Genomic DNA, 13307 nt, shown 5'->3' with positions numbered 1-13307 from the left:
TTCATATAAGAATGCTACTTCTTACAACAGAAATACCTCAGGCACAAATGGGTTTTAATTAGTGTCCATACACATGCACAAAGCTATGCTATATCTAAATTTTACAGCAGTACACAAAAAGTAAGACAAGGCACTTATGGTACGTGTCAGATGATCTCTAAATCAGCTTTTGGTTCTCAAATATGCCCTTGCAAGAGTAACTTGACAGAAGTATATGGTCACTGCTAACAATTAGATGCAATAGGTAGATTCTTCTTCTTAAATATTAGCTAAATCATTGTGATTATTTAACACAAATAGACACTTTTACAAATCTCTATCAAACCCCAAAACTGCAATGAAAGTAGAAACTACAAACTGTTAGAAAGATACATTCAGTTTACGTTCAGAAATGTTTGAAATACAGAGTGCAATATTCTTATTTTTCATCTGTGACTATCAGCAGGTAGTAAGTCAAAATCAGATAATCTGCATCAGTCTGTGTTTAACTTAACAATATCAACATTTTTGCCACTTTTGCAAAAACAATAAGTTCCATCAAGCACATTTCACAATAATAAGCTTTCTCATTTTCCATAGGAAAATGCTTTTCAGGGAAGCAGGAGAGAAAGAAGGAAGAAATACATTACAGTTAGAAATTTATTATTTCAACCTTTCTCACCAAAATAAATCCCTTCAGTGTAGGCAAGTGGGGTCAACAAGTAGTAAAGGGACCTTTTGATGTCTACACAAAAGCAAGAAGTCCCTCATCCCGGATGGATCAATAAATGTGAACTGCACGTAATATATAACAAAGTATGGCTCTGCTTTAAGTATCCTATTTGTGTGTCACAGAAATCACTTAATATCTGGACTTGTTTATGGAAGAATGTCTAGTTCTGTCCAAATATCTAGTTTTTCCTACAGTAAAAAAAAAAAAAAAAAAAAAAAAAGAGGAACTGAGTGAGATTAGATATATGAAACCTTGGCTACTCATCCACACTGTAGAACTGCAGAGAGATATTAACATGAATTTCTCAACTTATGAAATAGAGGAGATGGCATTAACTCTTTCACACAGGCAGTTCATCCTCTCAGCTGTTTGATGGGTCTTTGAGTTCAACAGATTTAACAAAAACAAAAGAAAAACAGTAAAGCATTAGGCAGCATGACCAAGCATCCTCTGCCTCTCAGTAACAAACTGACAAATCTGTAGCTACAATTAGTCTGAGTTCCATGTCACTATTGCAGAATTTCTCTAGGTAAGCCTTCACAAAAAGAAGAGGCTTTAGATCCCCTATATCTAATAAAATAGGCAAGCAGAATTAATATAAAAGTACAAACCTTTGAGCTGTCACCATACATCCTGAACCAAAACCAGGAGGCAGATGAACATTTCTTTTTGTTTTGCAATTAATTTTAAGTAATATGTGATGTGCTCTGACCTGGTAAAGGTCCTACTTCTCATTATTGGTTGATCCCCAAACTCCATAAGCTGAAGGAATGACAAAATTTGCTGTATTTCTACATGCATTACAGTGTGAGTCACAGTTAAACCATGCTCAGAATGAAGTATTCCTTGTAGGTGGTGTGGAAACAGCTAATCTGGTGAAAAGCTGTTATGCTAAAATGATCAACCAACAATTCTATTAGTGTATTATACACTATTAGTATATACCAGACTTCTTGACATGTTTTGGTGGCACATAACTTCTGTGAAGGCATCACCTACTTTGGGAATTGATTATTAACTTTAATCCATTTTAAACTCTCAAAACAACATTTAGAAAATTTGTTCTTGAACCTTGCCATGACAACAGTGGGCAGATCTTTACAGGGGCTGCACAACTAAGAGCACCCTGCTGACCCAGGAGGCGATAGGACATTGATGTAACCACTATTCAAACCGGTTTTTAACTCATTACAAAGTATTCCCCGAGCCTGGCAACTGCTGCACCAGAGCTTAGCATGGAATACTTGTGAGACAGGGATGCCAAAGCTCTGAAGCCAACATGGCTTTAGCTTCTTGCTGAAAGACAAAATACTTGGGGTTGCTAAAGACTGCTTTAAAGTCCTAGAATAAACCATCTCATCTCATCATCGTGGTCCAAGCAACACTAAAAGCATTCTGTTGTTCTTACATTTTCCAGTCAAAACCAAAGGCTCTCAGCACCCAAAATGTTCTTCCTTCGCTCCCAGAGCCAAAATGCCAAAAATGCTGTTTAAAGCTGGCTTGTTCTCTACCCTAAGAAGAAGAAGAGACCAATTGCTCCATCTTTTTGTTACAATGCTAACTACACGGTGGGAAAACTAAGCCATGCAGTGGTTTGGGATCCACAACCACCAAGTCTTGCATTATGAAAATAAAGGAAACAGACCGTCCAGGGAAGCGTGACTTCTGACCCAAAATTTCCCAGAGTGGCCCTAAGCATTCATCAGAAGAGGCACAGGGAAATAGCAGTGAATTAACAACAGGTCTAAAGCACAATGCAACAAAAATTCAGTTGTTTCTTAAAATAATCAGGCTCCAACACCACGTGAAAAATCCAAGAAGCATCTGCAATGACATTCCATACTTTCCAGGAGAAAGAGGAGGTGAGTGGAGGAGACTGGACAAAAAGGTACTAAGCATTTGTATTGGCCTCTTGTTGCCCACACGTTGTGCACTCACACTTACCTGACCAAGGGCAGGGAGTGTTGCATATGCCATGGGCTGATTTATCATTCCTTTCTGCTTCATGAGGAGCATGCGTTTCTGCTCCTCGCTCAGGTGTGCCATCTGAGCTGGCATCTGCGCCTGCTGGGACTGCTGCTGCTGCTGCTGGATGTAGGGCATCATGGTGTTCTTCCCGGGATTTGCCATTGGTGGGGTCATCCTCTGACTCAGCTCAGTATTGAAATGGGTCAGAGGTTTGGTGTTGCCATAAGAGAGCATATTGGGCTGTTTGCTCAAGGAGTTTGTGACCAAGTTATTTGGCTGCTGACTGATCATGTTCATGTGGTTTTGAGGGAGGTAGTTATTAATTGCGGTCTTCTGGGGATTGTTTGCCATGGGAGGCACTATTGGGTTTTGGTTGTTAAAGGCTTGAGAATACATCATTGGACTATTTGGTTTGTCTGCACTGAAGGGTCCCCCGTAGGGACTGGATGGAGGCCCCACCGGTGACCAGCTTGAGGGCTGATTTGGATGCTGCTGCTGCTGCTTCTGCTGCATGAGCTTGGCTCTCTGCTGCTGCTGGGCTGCCATCTGCTTGAGCTGCTCAGCTGGGGACAGGTCAGCACTGGGCAGGGTCACTGGCCCGGGCCCCGATCCTGCCGGGTTCATCAGGAAGCCATTCCCAGAGCGTGCCTGCGTCTGTCCAGGAGTGTGAGCCTGGCTGGGGGTCTGAGGGGACTGCACAACGCAGTTGGCCGGTGATCCAGCGGGGACTGGGGCCGGCGGGGCGCTGGATGCCGAAGCAATGCTGGAGCCTGTGGAGATGTTGGAGAATGGAGGACCAGAGGAAGATGGTCTGACCTGGGGAGACCCTAATGGGACATGAGCAAACGGGGAATGGGATGGATCGCTTTTTACGCTCGCGCTCTCCTGCGTCTCTGTGGTAGGTCTGGGGAATTCGGGCTCTTTCTTCTCTTCAAAGTCTTCATTGAACAAATCCTGTATATCATCCTCTGGGACGGTGTTTGCCAGCTCATCTATGAGCTCCTGCCACTCCTGATCATTTAGGTTAATGTCTGAGAAGAGCTTGTTCTGATTCGAAAGAGATGTTTCAGAAGTGTCTATGCAGTTGGAGTCATCCAGAGGCTCTTGCTTTAGTTCCTTGCTCTGCAGGATGTTAAAACTATCATCCAGATCATTGCAGCCATTAACAGGGAGCTTTATCTCAGAAAGCCCACCATTTTCACCCAAGTCTTCTAGACCACTCCTGTGAGTTCCACTGTTCTGCAGGGGCAGGGGAGCTTTCATGTCAAGCTGGTGAAGAGGAGAAACAGCAGGCAAAGGCAAATTAAGGGGTAAGTTGTTGATGGCCTCAATGCCTGGCACATCCTTTCGTGTCCGCTTACTGGTTGGAGAAAATTTCCCATCACAAACTCCGTTCTGCTGTTCTCCATTGAGAGGTGAACGTGCGCCTTCCAACTTCCTTTTGACTGTCTCTTGAAGCTTAAAGAAAACAAGAGGAAAGAAAAGAATTAACCATTGGCAGATGCAAAAGAAGTGCTCATGGGCACTGTGACAAGATACTCCTCATCAAGCCAGTGACAATAAGTTTTTAAACTGATTAGGAACTTTCTCTGATTTCATTTTTGTGCCTTGATCAATTTGACAACACAGTCAAACCCCCAAACAACCAAATACCTCCTTCTATCCCAAACCAGACCTTCCCTTGACTAGGAAAGCAGAACAGTAAAATACATGGATTCCAAGCTGAGTCTGTGCTAACTTCCAAGAAATTTAGGGAGCAAGTTAAGTAATTCGACATTTTAGTGCCTTAATACAGGGATGAGATTTAAACAGTGTGCTTAACACAGTGAGGAGTCTTAAACTGGAACAAAATAAAAAAAAGAAAAAAGGAATCACTAAAATTTACTACTCACTCTGAATTTTTTTTATTGGAAGTTTCTAGAAGCTTCCTAAAAAATAACTGCAATATAATTGATTGACTACTTATACTGAAATGTGTTGTTGACCAAAAAAAAAAAAAAAAAAAAAAAAAAATTAACATAGTTTCATTTGATTATGTTCTTGGCTAACATATTGAGAATCACTTTTAAGGGAGAAAAAAAAATATATCCACCCTAGAAAATAGAAAGCGCTTTGCATAACATTAAATCAATCAAATAATGAAAAAAAGAAATCAGCTATGTGCTAGGAGCTAACATAAAACATAAATAGCTAAAAAAGAATAGCAAGACAAGCCTACAGAAAAGCAAATAAATTGGAATTTAAGAATTTTGTGAAACAATAGTGTATTAACATCAGCTTTAAGTTAAGTTATAGGAGCATAGCAAAGAACTGTAGCAAGCAACAGTCCTCCCCACTCACACCCAAGCTGAGTCCTTTACTTATGTACTAGGCTAAAAAAAGCATCTCTCTTCAGCTAAGGCAAAAAACAATAGTGGGGAGGGGAGGAAGCAAAGAGGTCACAGCTCTAGCAAACGCCTTCAGGACACACTTGCATCCTTGATACTAGAACAATAGAAGACAAAATACTGAAAGATTTTATCAGTTTTTAAAGTATTCTTACTGCTAGGAAAGTCCCAGATATGCAGCTCCCACCCCTTCCCTAACCTAGAGGTCCTCAACCTTCTTTCTTTTCACAATCCAGATGCCATTTATTTCTCCCATCCCAGAGGGCTGGTTCCCCTTTCATCCCATGTGTAAGACGGGCAAGCAAATCCATATCTTGCCCAGGTTTTTGGAGGGAGTGGTTCTGGGAAGGCTGTGTCCTTCTCCTGCCCCTCAGGCCAGCCTGGCCTCTTTCAGCACACAGTGCAGAGGGATGTGGCCAGCACAGGCACTGCTGCAGCCACAGCTCAGCATGCACGGGACACCAAGCTCCTGGTGAGGATGCCCTTCTGCAGGAGCAGGAAGGCAAGGCTATGAGTCTAAGCAGACCATCAATTCCTTGATTTGCACCGGAGCTTTTTAAAGTGGGAAAATAATTAACACGTGAATAAGAATCCCCAGTGGGTCACTGTTGGCATAAGTGACCGAGACTTTGCTGCCTGTTCCACCTTGCACAAAGCCAGTGTGTGCCAAGCCTCCCACAGGCAGGAATTCCTCCACCTCGTGGGTTCTGTGGTGCCACATAGACCAGCTACTCTGTAACCTCTGCCACATGGCTGGTCTCCTCCTCTGCTGTCTGATCTTAAAACCCTGAATTCAGAGAGTTGGGGATGTTCATCTTGGAGATGAGAAAGTTCTGGGCAGACCTTTATGGCACCTTCCAGTACTCAGAGGGCCTACAAGACAGTTGGAGAAGGACTTTCTACAGGTGATAGCACAAGGGGTAAAGGCTTCAAACTGACAGAGGGTGGGCTCAGATTAGATATTAGGAAGAAATTCTTCCCTGTGAGGATGATGAGGCAGTGGCATAGGTTGCCTAGAGAACCTGTGGATATCCCATCCCTGAAAGTGTTCAAGGCTATGCTGGATAAGGCTCTGAGCAACCTGGTTTGAGCACCTGCCCACAGCAAGGTGGTTGAAATTGGATGATTTTTGAGATCCCTTCCAACCTGGAGCATTCTGTGAATTTATGCCTATGCAGCTCTGTAGCAGCTGTCCATACCCTGAGTCTCTCCCCTGCCCAGTTTCTGGAGATGAGGGAACAGCACAGCCAGCGGTTTGCATCAAGAAGTTCCTCTCCCTGTGTTGCAGGCTGTGATGGGGCACTAGCCTGCAGCGATGTGGGGGTCAAAAAGGCTGTGAGCATGTTTTGGGCCTCCCTATCAGTCCCTGCCACTGCATTCCCACTCCTCTCCCAAATGCACCAACTCTTGTCCCCATCTGCTCCACAGATGCAGGTGGGAATGCACACTGTGCCACTGCCTCTAGATTAAAGCCTGGCATAGTCAGGTTTAGCAATCACAGGCTGCAGAGCACAGAGCCCTGCAGCAGAGCATCACCTTCTCATCTCTCTGTGCCACAGCAGCAGAGCTCTGCTAGCAAGAGCTGCTTGCCCAGAGGTGGTAATTCCCTCAATCTGTGCCACTGAGCAGCCACGTGGAAAGGAAGTCCAGGACTAGTGGGAAGGATCAAAATCAGATCTCACAAGGGGACTTACGGTATGGCTCTCACCTCTGCTGCCTCCCTCTCCTAAAAACCCGTGTTACGCTCAACACCGGTGTGTGGCATTACAGCTCCCTGCTGCTTTTGTGAGTCGTGTATCTGCCATGCTGCAGAATCCTACAGCTGAGTTGGTTCCACTGATCTTTACAAAGCCCTGGAGACAGGATAGGATGGTACAGATGTGGTAATGGCACAAGTACAACAGCACAGCTCCGGGGCAAGAAAAGAAAGGGCACAACCTGGCCTCAAGTGCAGGTGGTCAGTTGATATAATGGGTTAAAATAGCATATTTAAATATTGCTCCTGATGGGCCACTCACACAATTTACACCTGAAATCATTAATTTCAACTCATAAGCCATCTCAATACAAAGTCACTATTGCCACATCACAAAAACATTCCCCAAACAGCAAGTGACTCAAGACCAAGCTCAGTGGGCATGCACAGGCAAAACTAGAGTTTGAAGAAATGTTCAAAATGTGTCATGGCCCTTTACCCCAAGTTCATATTGACCAAATGCTGGGCTAAAATAAGAACAGGGCCTGGTGGCAAGCTTCTCATCATGAAGTAAAGTTCCTACAAGGAAAAGATGGGAAAAAAGTTTGTCCTGATGACAAGGCAGGGAGTAGTGAGAGTGATTATCTCCTGAGGAATACAAGTGAACTGATTCCATATGTTTTGCAAGTTTGAACGAATACAAAAATATTGCTAAAAGTGATACACTTTCAGGTTTGAAAATAGTACTATTTTACCCTGAATCTATCACCTTATTTGTATATGAATGTTTACCAAAAGAATCAAAACTATCTAATGGCAAATAACCAACCGTAAAAACATCAGTTCCTAAAGTTTCATCATGTGCTGGAACTTGGATGTCCCCCTGTACAAATATACAGTGACTTTAGAGAAAGTAAAAGTAGGCCCAGTATTTAAATATTCATGATCATGTTTATGATGCATTACAACAAAAAGAAGCTCGACATGGAAGCTATTTTCTATCAAATATGAAAATACAGAAGTTGTGCCTTGTTGCAAAAAGAAATTAAATTAAACCTATTCAAAGTTTATACCTCCACACAGTTCTCCTTCAGAGACTTTAGGATTTGGGGGGTTAACAGGCACTGATATTTTTCTTTTCTTTGTTTGCTCGTTGAAAAACTGTAGGTAGACAGAAATGTAACACAAAAGGATTGTTTGAAGGCGACATGCTGGGTACAGCCTTGGCAGGTGGGGAAACCCCTTGACTCCAGCATTTTGGGGGAGTTGGGAGCCATAACAATAGATGCATCTCCTTTCTTTGAGGTACAACACAGAAATATTCTTATCAAATGATTTAAATGAAAACTTTCCTTTTCATATCTTGATTTCATTCCCAATCACCATATTAACTCTTGAATGGTTTGGATATCCAACACTGAGAATATACTGGCAAGCAGTTTACCACCACCAGGATTAGTGCCTTTAGTATCTTAGATTAAATTTAGTGTCTTAAACTAAAACCTCAGACCTTCCCTCTATAAACACAATCTCTGAAGTAAAATAGCATCTTTTAAAGTACCCTCCCTCTCCTTCTTAGTACAAATACACAGTTTGTGCATGTTTTACATCACGTATTGTGAAGATATTAGCAGGAGCTGAGAGATTTATGTCTAGGAGCAGAAGATTGTTGACACATAAAATAAAAATAAAAGGAAAATATCAAAATCAAAGGAAAATATTGAAATAAAAGAACCCCCTTCCAGCTTCATAAGCCTTTAGCTTTATTCACACGAAGTATTTGGCTGATGAATCTTCATTTCACTGCAGTTTTCTACCCCAAAGAACAGGAGGGTGAAGCAGGACTCTCGATTCTTTATATGCCTTTGGAAAAACTCCACTTGCAGAGTGAGAAAAGGTCAAATTTTGGCAGGTTGACTTTTTAAATGACTTTCAATTGGAGGAGAGGCAGGGGGACAGAGTCTGTGCACGCAAACACACCCGGACCCGAACGATCTCATCCAACCCATCCCGAAATCCTCAGCAGAGCTCTCAGGACATGCCGTGACAGAGCCAATAGATAAAACAAGAGAGTGTGGAGGCTGTCGGCAGGGCTTTCATCTGCGAGGAGAGGCTGCTCCGCTTCATCTCACCAGCAGCAATTCATTTTTCAAAAGGAAGGAGACAGAGGCACTGTTGTTATAGCAACAGCCGAGCCACTCGGCAGCCCATCCTCCACCCTGGAGCTGCCTCGGGTGGGCGGCTGTTCCAGTCCTGCATGGGGAGGGATGGGGATGTGGTGGCAGAATTCATTGCTCCTTGAAAAAACAACCAACACAATAAACAGAGGGAGGTGGGGAAGCCGAGCAGCTACGTTTTCTCTGTGCCAGTCGAAGCTGGACATGATTCACAGGGTCTCACACAGGTCCACTTCTCCTCGGTGAGCCCTCAGATAAGGAGGCTGATGTCACTTTTACAGATGTTTTTGTAGACCAGCTACATGTAGCCACTGATTTTCCTCTCCTTAGGGAAGCTCCAGCCACTTCAATACAAGACAAGGGCAACTATTCTGAGGGGTTTGGTCCACTTGGCTCTCCAGCTCTGCTGGAATGTGCCCTGCTCTGGAGCTATCTCTCCTCCCTGTGGGAAACCAGAGAAACTAGCCAAAGCCTGAAGTCCATCTTCCTCAGAGGACATGCATGTTTACAAAAAACAAGGGTTATTATCTTCTCCACATGCTCGTCTGTGACTCTGTTAAAAATCTTAAATCTTTTCTGTTCTTCATGTTGAATGAGTCTGGCCCACCAGTCATCATGAGCTTCAGTTCCTTTCCACGAAATGAATTCAAGTCTTGGGCCTTCCTCCAGGATTTCTACTCCCCCTTCCCACAGTGTGTCTGTTCCCCCTTTCTTCTCCCTTCTCCCCCTAGAGCTTCTATAGAAAGATCTTGATACTTCTTACCTTCAACAGGGAGCATTTACCATCAGCTCTGCCAAACACCACCCCAATTCAGCAGTCTCCAGCCTGCACCCTAAAGACTGAGTCAAGTTTGCTACTTAACTTATGCTGCACTCAAATATTATCAACAATTTAGGAAGTGTCCCAGAGGTGGCTGTGAAGTGACACTATGCAAGTGGATGACTGACATGACAGCATCCAAGATCAGTAAGGAATAATCAGCATTGCCATTTGCACGTCAGAAATTCAGCTGAAACATTTGAAAGGATTTTTTGCATGCATCTCCTTGCCACATCATCTCTGATGCTGCCACTAAAAAGTCAGTGTAGCCAGAGCACCACTGCCTGAGGTACAGCCACATCTTGTGTTTTAAGTCCACCAGCTCCATGGTGACCCCCCAATGGCACTTGCTGCAGTGTCCTGCAGAGCTGGTGGGGAGCAGAGGACAGCCTTTCAAAAACCCCTGTTGGAGCTGAACTCAGCCAAGCAGCCAAGCAACACGAAGGTGATTTACAGATCACCACTTCCCACAAATGAAAGTATTTCCTGCATCCAACCACTTCCCTACTATCTTGATTCTTCATGCTGAAAGCATGGCACTGATGCCTGCTAACTCACTGGATGAAGCCTGATGTAGCAAATTGATTTTGGAGCACAACTGCTCATTTAAAGCACATGCTGTGTTTCTCCATGCTAGGCTTGGCTGCCTAAATCTTATTGGTCAGGGCAATGTTTCAAATATACAGGAAATTCACATTGTGAAATCTGTCTCAAGTTGGTAAAATCTCATCCTGCCAACCTAGCCAGTAACCTGTTCAGCTCTGCAGGCTCACAGAGTAACCTCTGCCTCAGGAAAGGGGTCAACCTTCTGCCCCTTACCCTGCAAAAAGCTGCTGGGGTCTCTTGTCATCACCCTTGTTTTTGCCATCAGTCACCAGAAGAACAAAATACCTCCCAGTAACAGCAAAACCATGATCAAGGCACTGGGTAAACCTGCAAGAGTTAGTAGAGAGGAAAGCAATCCACTTCCTCACATTTTAGCCACTCAGACAGGAAGGGTTGCTCTCTGAAGAGTGAGAGTAAAGAGTCGTGGTGGCTCTTGGATGCAAAGCTGGCAGCACAACCTCCTTGCTAGAGCTGCCTGCCAGCTGTCAGGGCCCCCCACACACACACATCACACTGGGAGATCAAGGAGAAAACAGGGGAAAAGGGTAACAAAAAAAGGCACTGCATAAGAGCAAAACAGAAACAGCACTGGGGAAGTCAAACCAGGTAAATGCTGTGACTCCACCTGCCCTCAGTCAGCCTGGCAAGGATGCTGGACATTGCACAGCAAGTTCAACTGAACCTCAGAGCACAAACCACTTCAGGGATGGAATGCTGTTATCACTGTCAAAGAGCCTTCCTGCCCAAGTGTACGATCTACATTGGTTTACTCCTCTTCAGATCTATCTAATTTAATCCTGCTTTGGTTCAATGGCATAAACACAGGCAAAGCAGTGACCTCATGGCTTTGGGAGTGCCAGCACCGGTCCACTTGTGCAAAAGTCCTAGGAAGGTGCTAAGAGCTGGCAGTGCTAACTCCTGCCTCTCACACAAATTGTCCTTGCAGATGGCATGAGCTGCATTTTCAGGGTGCATTATGAGGATTTAGTCAGGCAGCCTCCAACTGACTTGTCTGGAAGTTGTTCTGATAAGTCTTCACCCTTTCCAATCTGCTTTGTATCTGGATAGAAGAGAGGGTAGTAATAAAAAGCAGATACTGGAGATGATTAAAGCTGTGCCTCCCAAAGAACTACAAATCAGGGCAGAAAAGAAATGCAGGAACCTCTTGTGTTTTAAACTATAAAGCAGCAAAACAGCAGACCCAGTCCTGTTGCACATGTACCATAGCTACTCAGTAGCTCTTTAAACTGTGTATGGGACACTAGGAATGGTTTCCTGGGGAAAATCTTGTCCCAATTCATCCTTGGATGAGCACAAGTCATAGCAGGATAGTGAAGTATGCTGGTGACATCCTGCCTGCCTAGCAAAGGAGTATGTGTGACATGAAAGCATTTCTGTCCTCTGCAAAGGAGGAGCAGCTCAGTGACACAACCTCTGCTTTCTTTATCATTAAGGCACCAGTAGGATGTGAGCCCTGTTCCTGACTTCAGAACTGAGAGACTAAAACCTTGTCTAACTGATGTAAGGGAAAAGCCCTTCCTGTGCTTAGGGCAAGCAAATTACCTTCCAGCTGCTTGCAAAATACTGCCATGGCACAATCTACATACATAATAGATTACTCCAGAATATTCTCAGAGAAATTCTGAAGAAAAAGCCAGGAAACACAGTGAAGGCATGGCAGTATTCTCCTGATGACACCATAGATTTCCATGGACTATGAGTTTCCACTGGATCTCTTTTTCTACCAAAGCCTGTCTAGTTCATGATCTCTAGAAGACAGAGAGCAAGCACGACTAAATTCAAGTCCATGCTTTTTGAAGCAAAGTGTTTCATACAATTGGAAAAGGAGGGAAATTTGAGCCACATAGTCCATACACTGTACCTGTTCAAGCCCACACATTTTAGTCACCCTTTTGGGGTAACATCATAAATGAAACTTCCACCTGAAAACAATTTAAATATCAAATCAGCAGATTTCCACAACTAACACATTAAAAGAAAAATCTTGTGAATCAGTCATGCTGTGCTGCAAACAAAATGGTGAATTTAGCCTCCTCTTCCCCATCTGTACCCTGTTCCTAAATGGGCATCTTGGCTGAGGACACAGGTCAGCTGAAGATTTCTCTGCAAGGACAAATACCTTTAAAGGAGTGTGGATTATCTAAGTAGAGATTGAACAATTAATGACACAATAAGCATTGCAAAGGAGAACCAAACTTGGGAGAAGAACAGGGAAATGAATGTTTTGCATGGTAATTAATTATCTTTTTTTCCTATATTTTAATTGTTTGCAATGTAATGAGACATGTCTTTTGGGGAAAGAAAAAGAAAATCCAACCTGGGACAGATGAGTTTGGAAATAAATTTGTGCTAAGTTACTGACCATTTAAAAAACAAATAATAAAATCAAATAACTGAAAATCTCAAAATAGAAAAGATGTAAAAGACAGCTTTTTTCTTCAGTCAAACAATTCCCTGAGCAGCACAATCAGCTTGATCCATCTCTAGCAAAGAGGAGCAATGCAGGAACCGGTTGAAGGTCTTGACTTTGCATATCTCTTTAAAAGAACACAGGCAGCAGCAGTTTTGAAAGACTCCTGGACAAAACCCATGGCTCAATCCTGAGAGGTGCTGAAGCCCTCAGGTCACAGAACCACAGAAAGGTCTGGGTTGGAAGGGACCTTAAAGAGCATCCTGTTCCAACACCCCTGCCATGGGCAGGAATAATACCCCAGACCAGGTTGTTTAGGGCCCCATCCAACCTGGCCTTGAACACACCCAGGGTGAATCCCATTAAGTTCACTAGGAATTAGGGGTGCATTGATAAGGTCATTTCTTCTGCATACAAATTTCTTTAGAGATAGACACTGTGTCTGATGGAACAACTCCTCTTTGCATTTTACATTCATTTTTTGGCTTCAATCTAAGTTATAGCTAGTAC

At 43.4% G+C, this 13307-nt stretch overlaps 1 protein-coding gene across 2 annotated transcripts in view; it reads right to left on the bottom strand.

Moving 5' to 3' along the window:
• MAML3 (mastermind like transcriptional coactivator 3) overlaps positions 1-13307 on the bottom strand; it is a 234951-nt gene that overhangs the window by 79413 nt on the left and 142231 nt on the right. For both annotated transcript variants that reach the window (XM_088164141.1, XM_088164143.1), the window contains exon 2: positions 2657-4138. In XM_088164141.1, the coding sequence (XP_088020267.1) occupies positions 2657-4138 (1482 nt within the window). The remainder of the gene's footprint in view (positions 1-2656; positions 4139-13307) is intronic.

Source organism: Sturnus vulgaris, chromosome 4 (genome assembly GCF_052056855.1).
Source record: "Sturnus vulgaris isolate bStuVul1 chromosome 4, bStuVul1.hap1, whole genome shotgun sequence".
In the NCBI taxonomy this organism is placed as follows: Eukaryota; Metazoa; Chordata; class Aves; order Passeriformes; family Sturnidae; genus Sturnus; species Sturnus vulgaris.
The sequence above is the reverse complement of the archived record's forward strand: the minus strand, read 5'-3'. Positions and strand labels throughout refer to the sequence as shown.